This window comes from Erythrolamprus reginae, chromosome 5, assembly GCF_031021105.1.
Source record: "Erythrolamprus reginae isolate rEryReg1 chromosome 5, rEryReg1.hap1, whole genome shotgun sequence".
In the NCBI taxonomy this organism is placed as follows: domain Eukaryota; kingdom Metazoa; phylum Chordata; class Lepidosauria; order Squamata; family Dipsadidae; genus Erythrolamprus; species Erythrolamprus reginae.
This window is the reverse complement of record NC_091954.1, coordinates 56525620-56538332: the sequence shown is the minus strand read 5'-3', so window position 1 is coordinate 56538332 and position 12713 is coordinate 56525620. Positions and strand designations below refer to the sequence as shown.

Genomic DNA, 12713 nt, shown 5'->3' with positions numbered 1-12713 from the left:
GGCTTCCCAGCACCCCCCCAAACCCCGAACTTTTGCCGAACTTCCGGGTTCAGGGTTGGGGTGGGGTTCTGGGAAGCCCCCCAGCGCGGCTGTGACCTTTTAAAACAGCCGCGCGGCTTCCCAGCTGTCTCCCGAAGCCGAACGCCAAAGCCGAACTTCCGCGTTCGGCTTCGGGAGACAGCTGGGAAGCGGCGCGGCTGTTTTAAAAGGTCACAGCCGCGCTGGGGGGCTTCCCAGCACCCCCCGAAACCCCGAACTTTTGCCGAACTTCCGGGTTCGGGGTTGGGGGGGGGTGCTGGGAAGTCCCGCCGCCCGGCTGTCACCTTTTAAAACAAGGTGACAGCCGGCGGCAGCGGTTTTTTTTGCGGGTTTTTTTTTTTTAGTTGCACGGATTAATTGACTTTACATTGTTTCCTATGGGAAACAATGTTTCGTCTTACGAACCTTTCGTCTTACGAACCTCCCCCTGGAACCAATTAGGTTCGTAAGACGAGGTTTGACTGTACTTTGAATTGCACCCGGAACCAATCGGCAGCCAATGCAGCCCACGGAGTGCTGGAGAGACATGGGCATACCTAGGACATGACCGCTCGTGCGGCTGCATTTTGCACAATCTGCAGTTTCCGAACACTCTTCAAAGGTACCCCCATGTAGAGAGCATTACAGTAGTCGAACCTTGAGGTGAAAAGGGCATGAGTGATTGTGAGTAGAGACTCCCTGGCCAGATGGGGCCATGTTCTTCAGTTAACCAGTTCCAGTTTTTCAGAATTCTTAAAATGCAGTCATCAGGAACTGACCACTATTCAGGTTTGATCTAACCAAAATATATAAGGGCAAACTTTGATCTATATCTATCGTATCTATCTATCTAATCTACCTACCTATCTATCTACCTACCTATCTATCTCTGTCTATCTAGCTATCTTATCTAGCTATCTAATCTACCTACCTACCTATCTATCTATCTATCTATCTATCTATCTAATCTATTGTATTTCTATGCCGCCCAACTCTCGAAGGATTCTGGGCGGCTTACAACAGGATATCAAATACATTTTAACAGTTTAAAAAATCACATACATATCATTCAAGGCCGGACCGTGTAAAATTGCGAGATCAATGGCCTCAACCCTGCCAGAAAAGCAGGGCTTCAATGCTTTCCAGAAGGTCAATAGAGTGAGAGGAATCCGGATCTTGGGGTAGTTCCAGAGAGTTGGGGCAGCCACAGAGAAGACCCTTCCCCACGGGCCTGCCAGACGACACTTTTGCTGACGGGATCTGGAGGACACCAACTCTGTGGGATCTTACTGGTCACAGAACTATCAGGTAGAAGGCGGTCTTGAAAACTGATAATTTTCATTATTTGGAAAGTACACTTCTCTTAATGTAGCATAACAAATACATTTGCTTTTTCGCACAGTAAGTAACAACTTGATTGGTTTTATTTTACTTTCACCTATTTCAGTGGAGTCAGATGGCTCAGGGAGTACAGTCCCAGAGCTTGTCAGCTGGAGAGCTGAGAGCCAGAGTTTAAGACCTGAACTCTCAATGGGATTAGCTGCCATTACTTGGCCCAACTCCTACCCACCTATCAATTCGAAAGCATGCAAGTGCGAGTAGCTTAATAGGTACAACTTTGGTGGAAAGGTAACAGTGATCTATACGCCTTTGACATATAGTCATGCTGGCTACAAGGAAATTGCCTTTGGACAAGACTGGCTCCCTCAGCCAAGAAATGAAGATGAGCACCATGTTTTAGAGTCAGACGTGACTGAGGAGGAAACCTTTACTTTTTCTAGTATTTCAAGATTTTTTTTGCCAGTACATGTAATCCTTGACATATAATCATTCAATGAATTCAATTAAAAGTTATAGTAATGCTGATCTAAGGGGCACATTCCCAGTCCCAAAGTTACATTGCAGAGCACCTGTAATTGTGATCATGATCTGGGTGATTCACAACTGGTTAGTATTTATGAGCACTTGAGCATTGCATTATTGTCATTTGCAACCTTCTCTGCTGGCTTCCCCCAGAAAGTTAATGGGCTAACTGGGAAAATCACAAATAACTGGGGTAAGTTTTTTCTGCCTGCACAACCTCCTCAAACTATCTGCTCTTATGCCAGCCACTCACACCGCTATCTATGCTACACCATGTTTTCTATATCCTTCCTGATCTGCTTGGCATCTTGTGCGCACTGTTCCCAATCTGTGGCACACACACTACCCATCTGGTGGTCTCTCCTGCACTCCTATGAGATATAATATCTGCCCAAACAGTAAAGCATTCTTTCCAGTTTTTTAGTAACTATACAGTGTTCCCTTGACTTTCATGGGTGATACGTTCCAAGACCGTCCATGAAAGTCAAACATTCCTAGTTTTAGTTACCCCCAGAACCCACCGGGGGGAACTGGGCGGCAAGCAGGGGGCTTTGCTGTGCTCGCTGCGGCGGCGGGCGGCAGTAAGGCTTGGCTTCAATTGGAGCGTACCAACGCTCCGAGGATTAAAGGGGTGGGATCAGAAGGCTGGGGCGGAAACGGAGCTTTTATTTAAAGAAGCAGGACAGCTGGGGGGGAGGGGGGGGGAGGAAAGTTAAAACATACAGTATTGTACATCGGGCAGCCCTAAACCCTTGGTGTGCAAAAAAACCACGGGGTATTTTTAAAATATTTTTTGAAAAACTGTGGTATAGACTTTTCGCGAAGTTCAAGCCTGCGAAAATCGAGGGAACACTATTACATTTTCATTTCTCTAGTGATTATTGTAGAGGATTTATTGATATTCCCTAGAAGGGAATTTGTGGATATTACAGGAAGAAAGGAATAAAATTCACTTACTTTTTAAATGTTAGCTTATACTCAAAATTATAAATTCTATAAATTCATCAATGATTTATGTTTCTTATATGTGTCAGAGTTTTGAGTTCTTTTAAGTAAAAAATAGGATTATTATTATTATTATTATTATTATTATTAATCAAATGTAAATTTTGCTTCTAACAGGAAAATATATTACCAGTGAATAGTAAAAATGTAGAACAAGGGAAGAAAATAATGCTGTCTGATCTGAATAATTTAGGACTTAAAAAAAATATGACTATCAAAGTAAGTTCTGATTTTACATGTCAATGTATTTTGTATAATAAGGTCCTCATAGCTACAAAGACCTAGCCAAATTAATAATACAAGTATTCTTAACTTTTTACTGTTAATATTCAGTGATTGTGCTAAACAAAAGGCAGTTATAACCATTGGTGAAATCCATTTTTTTTTTTACAACTGGTTCTCTGGGTGTGGCTTGGTGGGCATGGGTGTGGCAGGGGAAGGATACTGCAAAATCTCCCTTCCTTCCCCATTCCTGGGAGAAGGATATTGCAAAATCTCCATTCCCACCCCACTTTGGGGCCAGCCAGAGGTGGTGTTTATCCGAATTACTCAAAATTTCCACTACCGGTTCTCCAAACTACTCAAAATTTCCACTTTGGTTCTCCAGAACCTGTTAGAACCTGCTGGATTTCACCCCTAGTTACAACCATCCTTAAAGTTATGGAAATTGCAATGTCCCTGAATCAAAATTTGGGTTGCTGGCAATCAGTCCACATTTATGATAACTCTGCACTTCAACTCCTGTCACCTGCCTATCCCCACACCCATTTATACCCTTTGGAACATCCTAAACTCTGCCACTGCCTGTCCTCCCTCCCTCCACTGACCGTTATATTCTGCCTTTTACTCCTGCTTCAAGATTGCAAGACTTTATTGCATTTGTCTGGGATCACCATCATGTTTCCTCCATTGACTGCATCCCACTGTCTCCTCTCTGACGGGGCCTGGCAAGCTTCTTTTTGACTGACAAAGCTCAGCTGAAGTCTCTGACCATGTCTTTGGGCCTCACCCAGTGCATAGGTCAGCAGAGTGTGGAAGGTAACAGTGAAGGTCACTTGGCGGCAGCAGGGAGCAAATGGCAGATCAGGCTGCCCAAAGGATGGAGATGGGGAAAAGAGACCAGTGGGAGAAAGTGAAGTGGAAGCAAGGACAGTGCAGTCTGTTCTACCAAAGGGGCACACCAGGCCTGGCGGGAGAAGCAGTGGATGGAACTGACAATTCACACAGGGCAAGTGAAGCATGAGATCCTTGCCAAACAACAGTGTAGTCTTTGCCTAATAACCGTAACCAGGACTATTGGAACTACTGTTGCTATGAGCTGCAATCATATACAGTATAATGTTTGCGTAATCATAAATTAATTTAGTGACAAATTCCAGTCACAACTAGGGCCACTAAGCAAGGACTGCCTTCCTTTTTGTAAAAATTATTTTAATTCTTGATAAGAATCCTTTAAATTTTTATGCTTTGAGTAACTTTGTTCATGTATTCAGTTGTGATAAATATGTACTTGATTGAGTAAATCTAATGTTAAAAGACATGCTTTCAAAAATCATTTTTTCTAGGGTACAATAACAGATTTTAATAATCCTAGTGAATTCTACGTACAAGTCAGTTCTCCTGAAGTTCAAAGTAATATTAGAAAACTAACAATGAAACTGAAAGATTACAAGGGAATTAAACAAGAATATACTCCTATCAAAGGAGATGTTGGTGTTGCAAAATATTCTCTGGATCAGGTAAATTAACTTTAGAGTAGACATACTGACCATTTAGTGTTTTGAAGACTATTATTGATGTCAGGGCTTCCACTTGGAGGTGCATCAAGTTTCAGAAGAGGTAGGTGTACTGTTGGCACCTCTTTAAGTATGTATTTTCCTGGAATTTTGCAACAATTATGAAAGGCAGGAAAAGGAATTCTTTAAGGAGATACTAAATGTTGTGTATGTATGAAGACTTGTTCAAAAAGTATCTTTTTGACTGAACAAAATAACATTTCTTTATATCATATCAATAGATTCATGTTTATTTTTTTACTAATTGTAATTGTATTTAATAATAACTTAATTTAGCTAAAGCAAGAAATGCCATAGAAAATTGCAGCACAAAGTTCTGGTTTCTTTCTCACAATAAATTGAAAACTGATACTGAGAAAACTAAGATTATTCTAATCTTGTTTCTGTTGTTTAAAATAGATGTCACCTGAAATATTTCATATTAAGTGTATAATATTGAAGTTAATATAATCATATACTGCCTAGCAAATGATGGATCTGTATGTTAGGAAGAACACATTATTTGATTTGCTTTCCTTAACTAAAGAAATTAAATATACAAAATTATACTGTGAAGTAGTATTTGAAGACAACTTCTAGTAAAAAAGATAGTGAATAATTTTTCTGCAGCTAAGTAATTTGTTTACATTCAGACTTGGTGCAGGGTACTCATAAAAGAGATAGATATCCTTACAAAGAGCGCTCAAATACTGTATATTGACTATGGAAAAAGAGAAAATATACTACTGCACAATATTAAAGGATTGCATGAAGATATTTCACAGATCCCACCCTGCGTAAGTATATGTTTAAATATCTGAGAAACTGAGAAAAATGTACCATATCTGAGAATATGTTAAGTATCCAAATTTTGGCTTTGAGATAATATAACCTGCTTTTTTTAAAAAAATGTAACAAAATATTCTGAAAATGTTGCTCCTGGAAAAATTAAAGAAATTGATCAAAAGTTCAGCTATTTTTGTCTCGGGTGGTAGATTTTTGATTTGGAATTAAATTTTATCATGATTGTTGATCAAGGATCTATAAGTGTTAATTTCCATCCTTGGTAAACCGTGAAAGCAGGTTAAGGTTATTACATTTGGAGAAAACCTTTAAGTAGATGTATTGAACACTGGACAAGATGCACACTAACATTTTTAAATGAGATTTTAAAAATACAAAAATTATGATTTCCCACCAAGATGCTTGTATTTTGTCTATTTAAAAGCTTTCTATTCAGTATTCTAATAATAGTGTGCTGTTTTATGTTTTTTAAAATTAGAATAACCAACTTTCTAAACTATATTTTTTATTTTGTTTTAGGCCATTAAGTGTTGTGTTGCTAATATTCCTGATATAAAACAGTGGAATGAAAACTACAAGAATATTATTGCTTCAATTCTTATAGGAAAAAAATGTTCATTAGTTATCACTGATGTTTTGGTGGAAGATTTGCCTTGTTTCACTGTAGATGCTTTCTTGACAGATGGTAAGTTTAGATAAGAGTAATTTATATATTTTGTATAACAATTGTTTATTAACAAGGATTCGTACAATGAAGTTTAGTGAAAAAGCTTGAATTTTACAAAAAACCCTACATTGTATTCCTGTTACTATGTCAGAAAACATGTTGAAAGAGATAAGAGTATGAGTTGAATGCTTTGCATAAAAAGCATTTTGTTTGCTGTGCTTTAATTTTTCCACAAGATTACCCATGACATCAAATAAACAATTTTTTGGCACTTAGAAATATTTTGCAATCATTCACTATAGAAGTCATGTATGTTTATTTTATTTTATTTTTATTTATTTGTCAAGTATGTATTGACAGTATACAAAGATATAACATTTACAGCAGCACAAAGCTTATAACTTCAGCCTGATGATGGTGAATGTGATTTCACCGAAACGTCGCATAGACACTCAAAATATTACACGGGGCAAAACCCGAACTCAGAACAATCTACAGATATAACATTGTTTATATACATGATATTGGTACTAATAATCGAGAAACATTAGGACAGGGACAGTAGGCACGCGGTGTACTTATGCATGCCCATTACTGGCCTCTTTAGAATCAGGTGAGGTCAACAGTGAATAGGCAGTGGGTAAAGTTTTGGGGGTTTGGTGATGATACTACAGAGTCAGGAAGTGAGTTCCATACATTAACTACTCTGTTGCTAAAGTCGTATTTCCTACAGTCGAGTTTGTAGTGGTTTACTTTGTATCTGTGTGTGCCCATGTGTTGTGGTTGAAACTGAAGTAGTCATTGACAGGAAGGATGTAGCAGATGATTTTATGGGCTATGCTTAGGTCATATTTAAGGCAACGTAGTTCTAAGCTTTCTAAGCCTAGGATTTCAAGTCTGGTTGCGTAAGGTATTATGTTGTGTGTGGAGGAGTGGAGGGCTCTTCTTGTGAAATATTTCTGGACATTTTCCAATGTATTTATGTCCGAAATGCTGTGTGGGTTCCATACCAATAAGCTGTATTTGAGAATTGGTCTGGAGAAAGTTTTGTATGCTCTGGTTAGTCGTATGATATTACCAGAGAGGAAGCTATGTAGGATTAGGTTAACAACTCTTGAAGCCTTTTTGGAGTTCTTGTAGCAAATGTTATACATTTAAGTGAATAAGGGAGGTGGAACCGACTAGGTGGTTCCGGTCCAGACGCCTGATGGACCCAGAGGGCTTTCAAAGGGCACTTGGGGTTATGCCAGATGCACTCGTCCACAGTTTGGCAGAGTCTCTTGCCGTGGCCTGGAATAAGGCTGCAACGGAGGCTCTTGCGCCATTGAGACCTCTCTGTGACACTAGACCCCAGAGAGCTCCTTGGTTTACCAAGGAATTCTGGGAGTTGAAATAGCAGAAGAGACCTCTAGAGAAGCGATGGAGGAAGAGTAAGTCCAAATCCGACCGAACACTTGTAAGAGCTCACATTAAGACTTACAAAGTGTAAGACTCACATTAAGACTTACAAAGGCGGCAAGATGTGCGTATCATGCCGTCTTGATTGCAGCAGCGGAATCTCCCCCGGCCACTCTGTTTAGGGTGACCCGCTCCCTTTGTAACCAGGGGGGGAGCTGGGGAGCCCTTGCAGAGCAGTGCCGAGGATTTTAACACATTTTTCATTGATAAAGTCGCTCGGATCCAGGCGGACCTCAACTCCGATTGGATAACAGAGTCACGTTCCTTTCTTTGCTCACGCTCGCTCATTCACGCACTGCCGGGAGCTCTTTCTACAACCCCAAGCACACCACCACCGCCGCCAACCACTAAGCGCGCCTCCAAATACTGCCTTCTCGGCACTGGCGAGGCAGGTTGAACAAGGGGACGGGCCTCCGCCGGAGCTCAGTCCCCGCCCCGCTCATCATTCGGGAGTCCCGCTGGAATTATTCTAGCGCTTGTTTGTGTGGTGAAATGATTCAAATGAAGTTTCTCTCTGAGCATGAGCTGAGCGCTTGTCCTGCCCTTCCAAACTTCTAAGCACCGTATCTGTGCCAACGCTGACTTCAAAACCCGCGATGAAGTGAAGCCGTGGTAGGTGAAGCGCAATATAGCGAGGGACTACTGTATTTGTGTTAAGTCGTTGTGAGTGTGAGGTGTGAATAAGGAATTTTGGGGATGAGCTGTTGCTGTTTACAAAGACTGAGCCAAAGAATGTACAGTGATCCCTCGATCATCGCGAGGGTTCCGTTCCAGGACCCCTCGCGATGATCGATTTGTCGCGAAGTAGCGGTGCGGAAGTAAAAACACCATCTGCGCATGCGCAGATGGTGTTTTTATTTCCACAGCAGCAGCGAGGAGCCGAAGATTGGGTTTCCCCGCCGCCTCGCTGCTGCTGCTTGTCCGCGCGCGTGCCGCCCGCCCCCTGCGCTGTTGCTGGGGCCGCTTCTCAGCTGAGAAGCGGCCCTGGGGTTTCCTCCGCGCGCGCGCGTGCTGCCCACCCCCCGCGCTGTTGCTGGGGCCGCTTCTCAGCTGAGAAGCGGCCCTGGGGTTTCCTCCGCACGCGCGCGTGCTGCCCACCCCCCACGCTGTTGCTGGGGCCGCTTCTCAGCTGAGAAGCGGCCCTGGGGTTTCCCCCGCGCGCGCGCGTGCTGCCCGCCCCCCGCGCTGTTGCTGGGGCCGTTTCTCAGCTGAGAAGCGGCCCTGGGGTTTCCTCCGCGCGCGCGCGTGCTGCCCACCCCCCGCGCTGTTGCTGGGGCCGCTTCTCAGCTGAGAAGCGGCCCTGGGGTTTCCTCCGCGCGCGCGCGTGCTGCCCGCCCCCCGCGCTGTTGCTGGGGCCGCTTCTCAGCTGAGAAGCGGCCCTGGGGTTTCCCCCCGCGCGCGCGCGTGCTGCCCGCCCCCCGCGCTGTTGCTGGGGCCGCTTCTCAGCTGAGAAGCGGCCCTGGGGTTTCCTCCGCGCGCGTGCTGCCCGCCCCCCGCGCTGTTGCTGGGGCTGCTTCTCAGCTGAGAAGCGGCCCTGGGGTTTCCTCCGCGCGCGCGCGTGCTGCCCGCCCCCCGCGCTGTTGCTGGGGCCGCTTCTCAGCTGAGAAGCGGCCCTGGGGTTTCCCCCCCGCGCGCGCGTGCTGCCCGCCCCCCGCGCTGTTGCTGGGGCCGCTTCTCAGCTGAGAAGCGGCCCTGGGGTTTCCTCCGCGCGCGCGCGCGTGCTGCCCACCCCCCGCGCTGTTGCTGGGGCCGCTTCTCAGCTGAGAAGCGGCCCTGGGGTTTCCCCGCGCGTGTGCCGCCCACCCGCCCACGCCGTTGCTCGCGCCTTACCGGGGCAAGAGGGGGAAGACCCAGGGAAGCCTCTGCCCGGCGGGGAAACTCCACCATCTACGCATGCGTGGAAGGGCACGCATGCGCAGATGGTGGAGTTTACTTCCGGGTTGAAAACTCGCGATATAGCGTTTAGCGAACATCGAGATCGCGAAACTCGAGGGATCACTGTATTGAATAAGGTAGCTTTGATTAGTTTAAAAAATTGGTTTAAAATAGTTAATATTGATTAGTTTATACATATTTAGCTAACTCTGCAATTGATTTATTATTTGATGTACAGTGGTGCCTCTACTTAAAAACTTTTCTAGATAAGAAGCGGGTGCTCAAGATTTTTTTGCCTCTACTTAAGAACCCAATCCCAGAAAAATTTCCAGGAAATTTGAGAGTGGCACAAAGGCCTGGCCAGTTTCCTGCCATTCCACCTTTAATCCCAGCCATCTGGGCTGCCACAGGAGCCTTTTGGTGGTGCTTAAGGAGGCTTTGGCAGTCCAGAGTGAACAAAGCATTTTCCTTTATTTGGGCGCTTGGACAGGGAATAAACCACTTCGGTGTGGTGACTCCCTCACACTGCCTCCCATACACCCGGCACGAGGTTGCCTGCCTAGGCACAGAAAGGCAAAAGGGGGCGCTCACCTCACCTTCCTTCAGCAGCGACTGTCCTTCTCTTCCTCCTCCTCCTCCCCCCACCCATATTCTGAGCTTCTCTTTCTTTCTTAATGGGTTTGCACGCATTATTTGCTTTTACATTGATTCCTATTTGCTTTTACATTGATTCAGAGGAACAGAAACCCAATCCCTTTGCTAGAAACACATGCTGAGAGTTTTGGTAGGGGCAAATTGTTTATTCGGAAAGGGACTGGTTTCCTCAGGGCTTTGAAAAAGTTACGATCTGAAGTTGATTGTCCCGAAATGCTTGGATTGGTAAATCGCCTTCCCTGGTTCCTTTTAAGTCCTTTGTTGCTTGAGAGAGAGAAAGAGAGAGAGAGAGAGAGGAAAAAAAGAAAGAAAGTTCTGAAAACTCCGGGGAGGGGGCTGGAGAGAAACACTCCCCACAAAACTTCCTCCCCTCCTTCTTTTTTATAGTGAAACCGGAGTGAGGGAATATTATTGGATCGAACAGAAAAGTGGGGAAAAGAGCCCTGGAATAAAAGTCAAACCGGGCTGTTTAGAGGCACAAAAGCACAATCTCTTCGCTAGAAACAGGATTGGGGAAACCCGATGAGGAAATTGGGCAGGGTTTTCAAAGGGGGGTTACAGCACTTAAAGAAGCTTTGCAGAGCCCAATGTGCGGGGGGGTGGGAGGACACTTCATCTGGGAAGTCTTTTTTTAAACCTGATTGGGGGGGGAGAGCTCAACAGCACAGCCACATCGTTACTGCATGACTGGTTTCATGGACAATGTAATTCCCACCGAAGGGATCACGCCGCCCTCTGCCAGGTGATGGAGTCTGAGGACTACTGTTCCCAGCATGCTCCTGGCTGGAAGGACGAGGCAGCTCAAGAAGGCTTGCCAAAACACAGCAATGTTTCTCCGTTACATCAAAAGGGGAATGTTTGGCAAGCTGACGGTGGAACAAGCGAAAGTTCTCCCTTCATGACCCTCTTTTCCCCACTTTTCTGTTCTATCCAACATTCCCTCACTCCGGTTTCACTATAAAAAAGAAGGAGGGGAGGAAGTTTTGTGGGGAGTGTTTCTCTCCAGCCCCCTCCCCTGAGTTTTCGTAACTTTCTTTCTTTCTTTCTCTTTCTTTCTTTTTCTTTCTTTCTCTCTCTCTCTCTCTCTCTCTCTTGATATCTCGGGCTCAGGAAAAGAAGCTCCGATACTGAGCGTGTGTTTCTAGCGCCTCTTTTTGTGTACTGGCGCCCGCTCCTTTAATTCCAAGAGAGATTGCATAAAGCTCGGTCTCTTTCAGAAGACTTGGCTGAGAACCCTTGGTTTGCTCGTTCCCAACGGGTGTTCGGAGCAGATCTTGCCTTCCTCCCGCTCCTCCTCCTCCCGGCCCGGCTCTTCCTCCTCCTCCCCACGTTACCAAGTCACACTCTCCCCAAGCTTTTTGCACACCAGAGCTTTTCAAATCATATTTCGCCTTTGGGTGGCTCCCGTGTGGGGAACCAACCCCCTCCTCCCGCAGGTTGGGGCATTGGAGGGATCGTGAGAAGTGGAAAAAAAATCCTCTGGGCAAGTTGTGCCGGGAGAGCACGCGTGTGCTGGGCAGGGATCCTCCAAAGTTACCAAAGCCTTGAACGGCAGATCTAGAGGAGGCTAGCGAGGGGAACCCTCCTGGAAGCACTGGCTCCCGGGCGGTCTCAGTGCAGCTCTTGCAGAGGGTGGGACAGGCGCTGTTGGCGGAGGGTGGGAGGGCGATCAGCAGGGTGGGTGGGTGGGAAGGTGGCGTGTCCAGGCTCTCCGGTCCATCCAGAAGCTGAAAGTTTCACCTTTCTCCACACCCAGCTTTGGCTCTTTGCGGGCCTCTGGCAGGAGGGGCAGTGGGCGATGGATGGATGGGTCTCCCACGGACACATTTTGACAGCGAGATTGGGGAAATCCCCTCTCCCGACGCTTCCTCGGCTCGCCTGTCCCCACTCTGTTCTCCTCCACTTCGTCCGCCCACCGCTTTTTAAAAAAACTTAAAGTTTTGGATTTTCCTAATGGGCTTGCACGCATTATTCACTTTTCCATTGATTCCTATGGGAAACATTGTTTCGTCTTACGAACTTTTCACCTTACGAACCTCGTCCCAGAACCAATTACGTTCGTAAGACAGGGTATTACTGTATTTGTTTTATTTTGTTAGGCTTATGCAAATGTCTGTTTTATAAAGATATAAGCAGAGTTTTCATTTACAATATTTTTGCTATTGCTAAATTATAAATTGGCTAAGGTATGATTTTTCAAGAAGTCAGAATTGTGGCTTTGAAAACATTATTTTGCAAATATCTTTGTATAAACTATAGGTAATATATGTAGTATTATATGTATTAATAGGTAAACACTTGCATGAAATTATTTTGGAAAATATTCATGACTTGAATGCAGAGGAGAAGGATAGTAAGAAAGAAACTTCAGTTATGGGTAAGTTCATCGGAGGTTTTTCCCTATATGAAATCGGCCAAAGTTCAAATCAAGAAACATTTAGAACATTCAAAGATCTAGGAAGAAAGTACAGCATTTTGGGGCTCTCATCTGTCTATCCAATCTATATAAAAGAATTGGAAAAGAAAAAGAACATTGCAAATGAACTACACAGCGTTGAGAGATGGACTAGGATTTGAATTTTTGAGACAATGGA

At 44.9% G+C, this 12713-nt stretch overlaps 1 protein-coding gene across 7 annotated transcripts in view; it reads left to right on the top strand.

The window, feature by feature from the left end:
- Nucleotides 1–12713, top strand: part of TDRD1 (tudor domain containing 1) — a 60810-nt gene that overhangs the window by 16384 nt on the left and 31713 nt on the right. For all 7 annotated transcript variants that reach the window (XM_070752667.1, XM_070752664.1, XM_070752666.1 and 4 more), the window contains 5 exons: nucleotides 3004–3105; nucleotides 4452–4625; nucleotides 5315–5458; nucleotides 5985–6150; nucleotides 12410–12496. In XM_070752667.1, the coding sequence (XP_070608768.1) occupies nucleotides 3004–3105; nucleotides 4452–4625; nucleotides 5315–5458; nucleotides 5985–6150; nucleotides 12410–12496 (673 nt within the window). The remainder of the gene's footprint in view (nucleotides 1–3003; nucleotides 3106–4451; nucleotides 4626–5314; nucleotides 5459–5984; nucleotides 6151–12409; nucleotides 12497–12713) is intronic.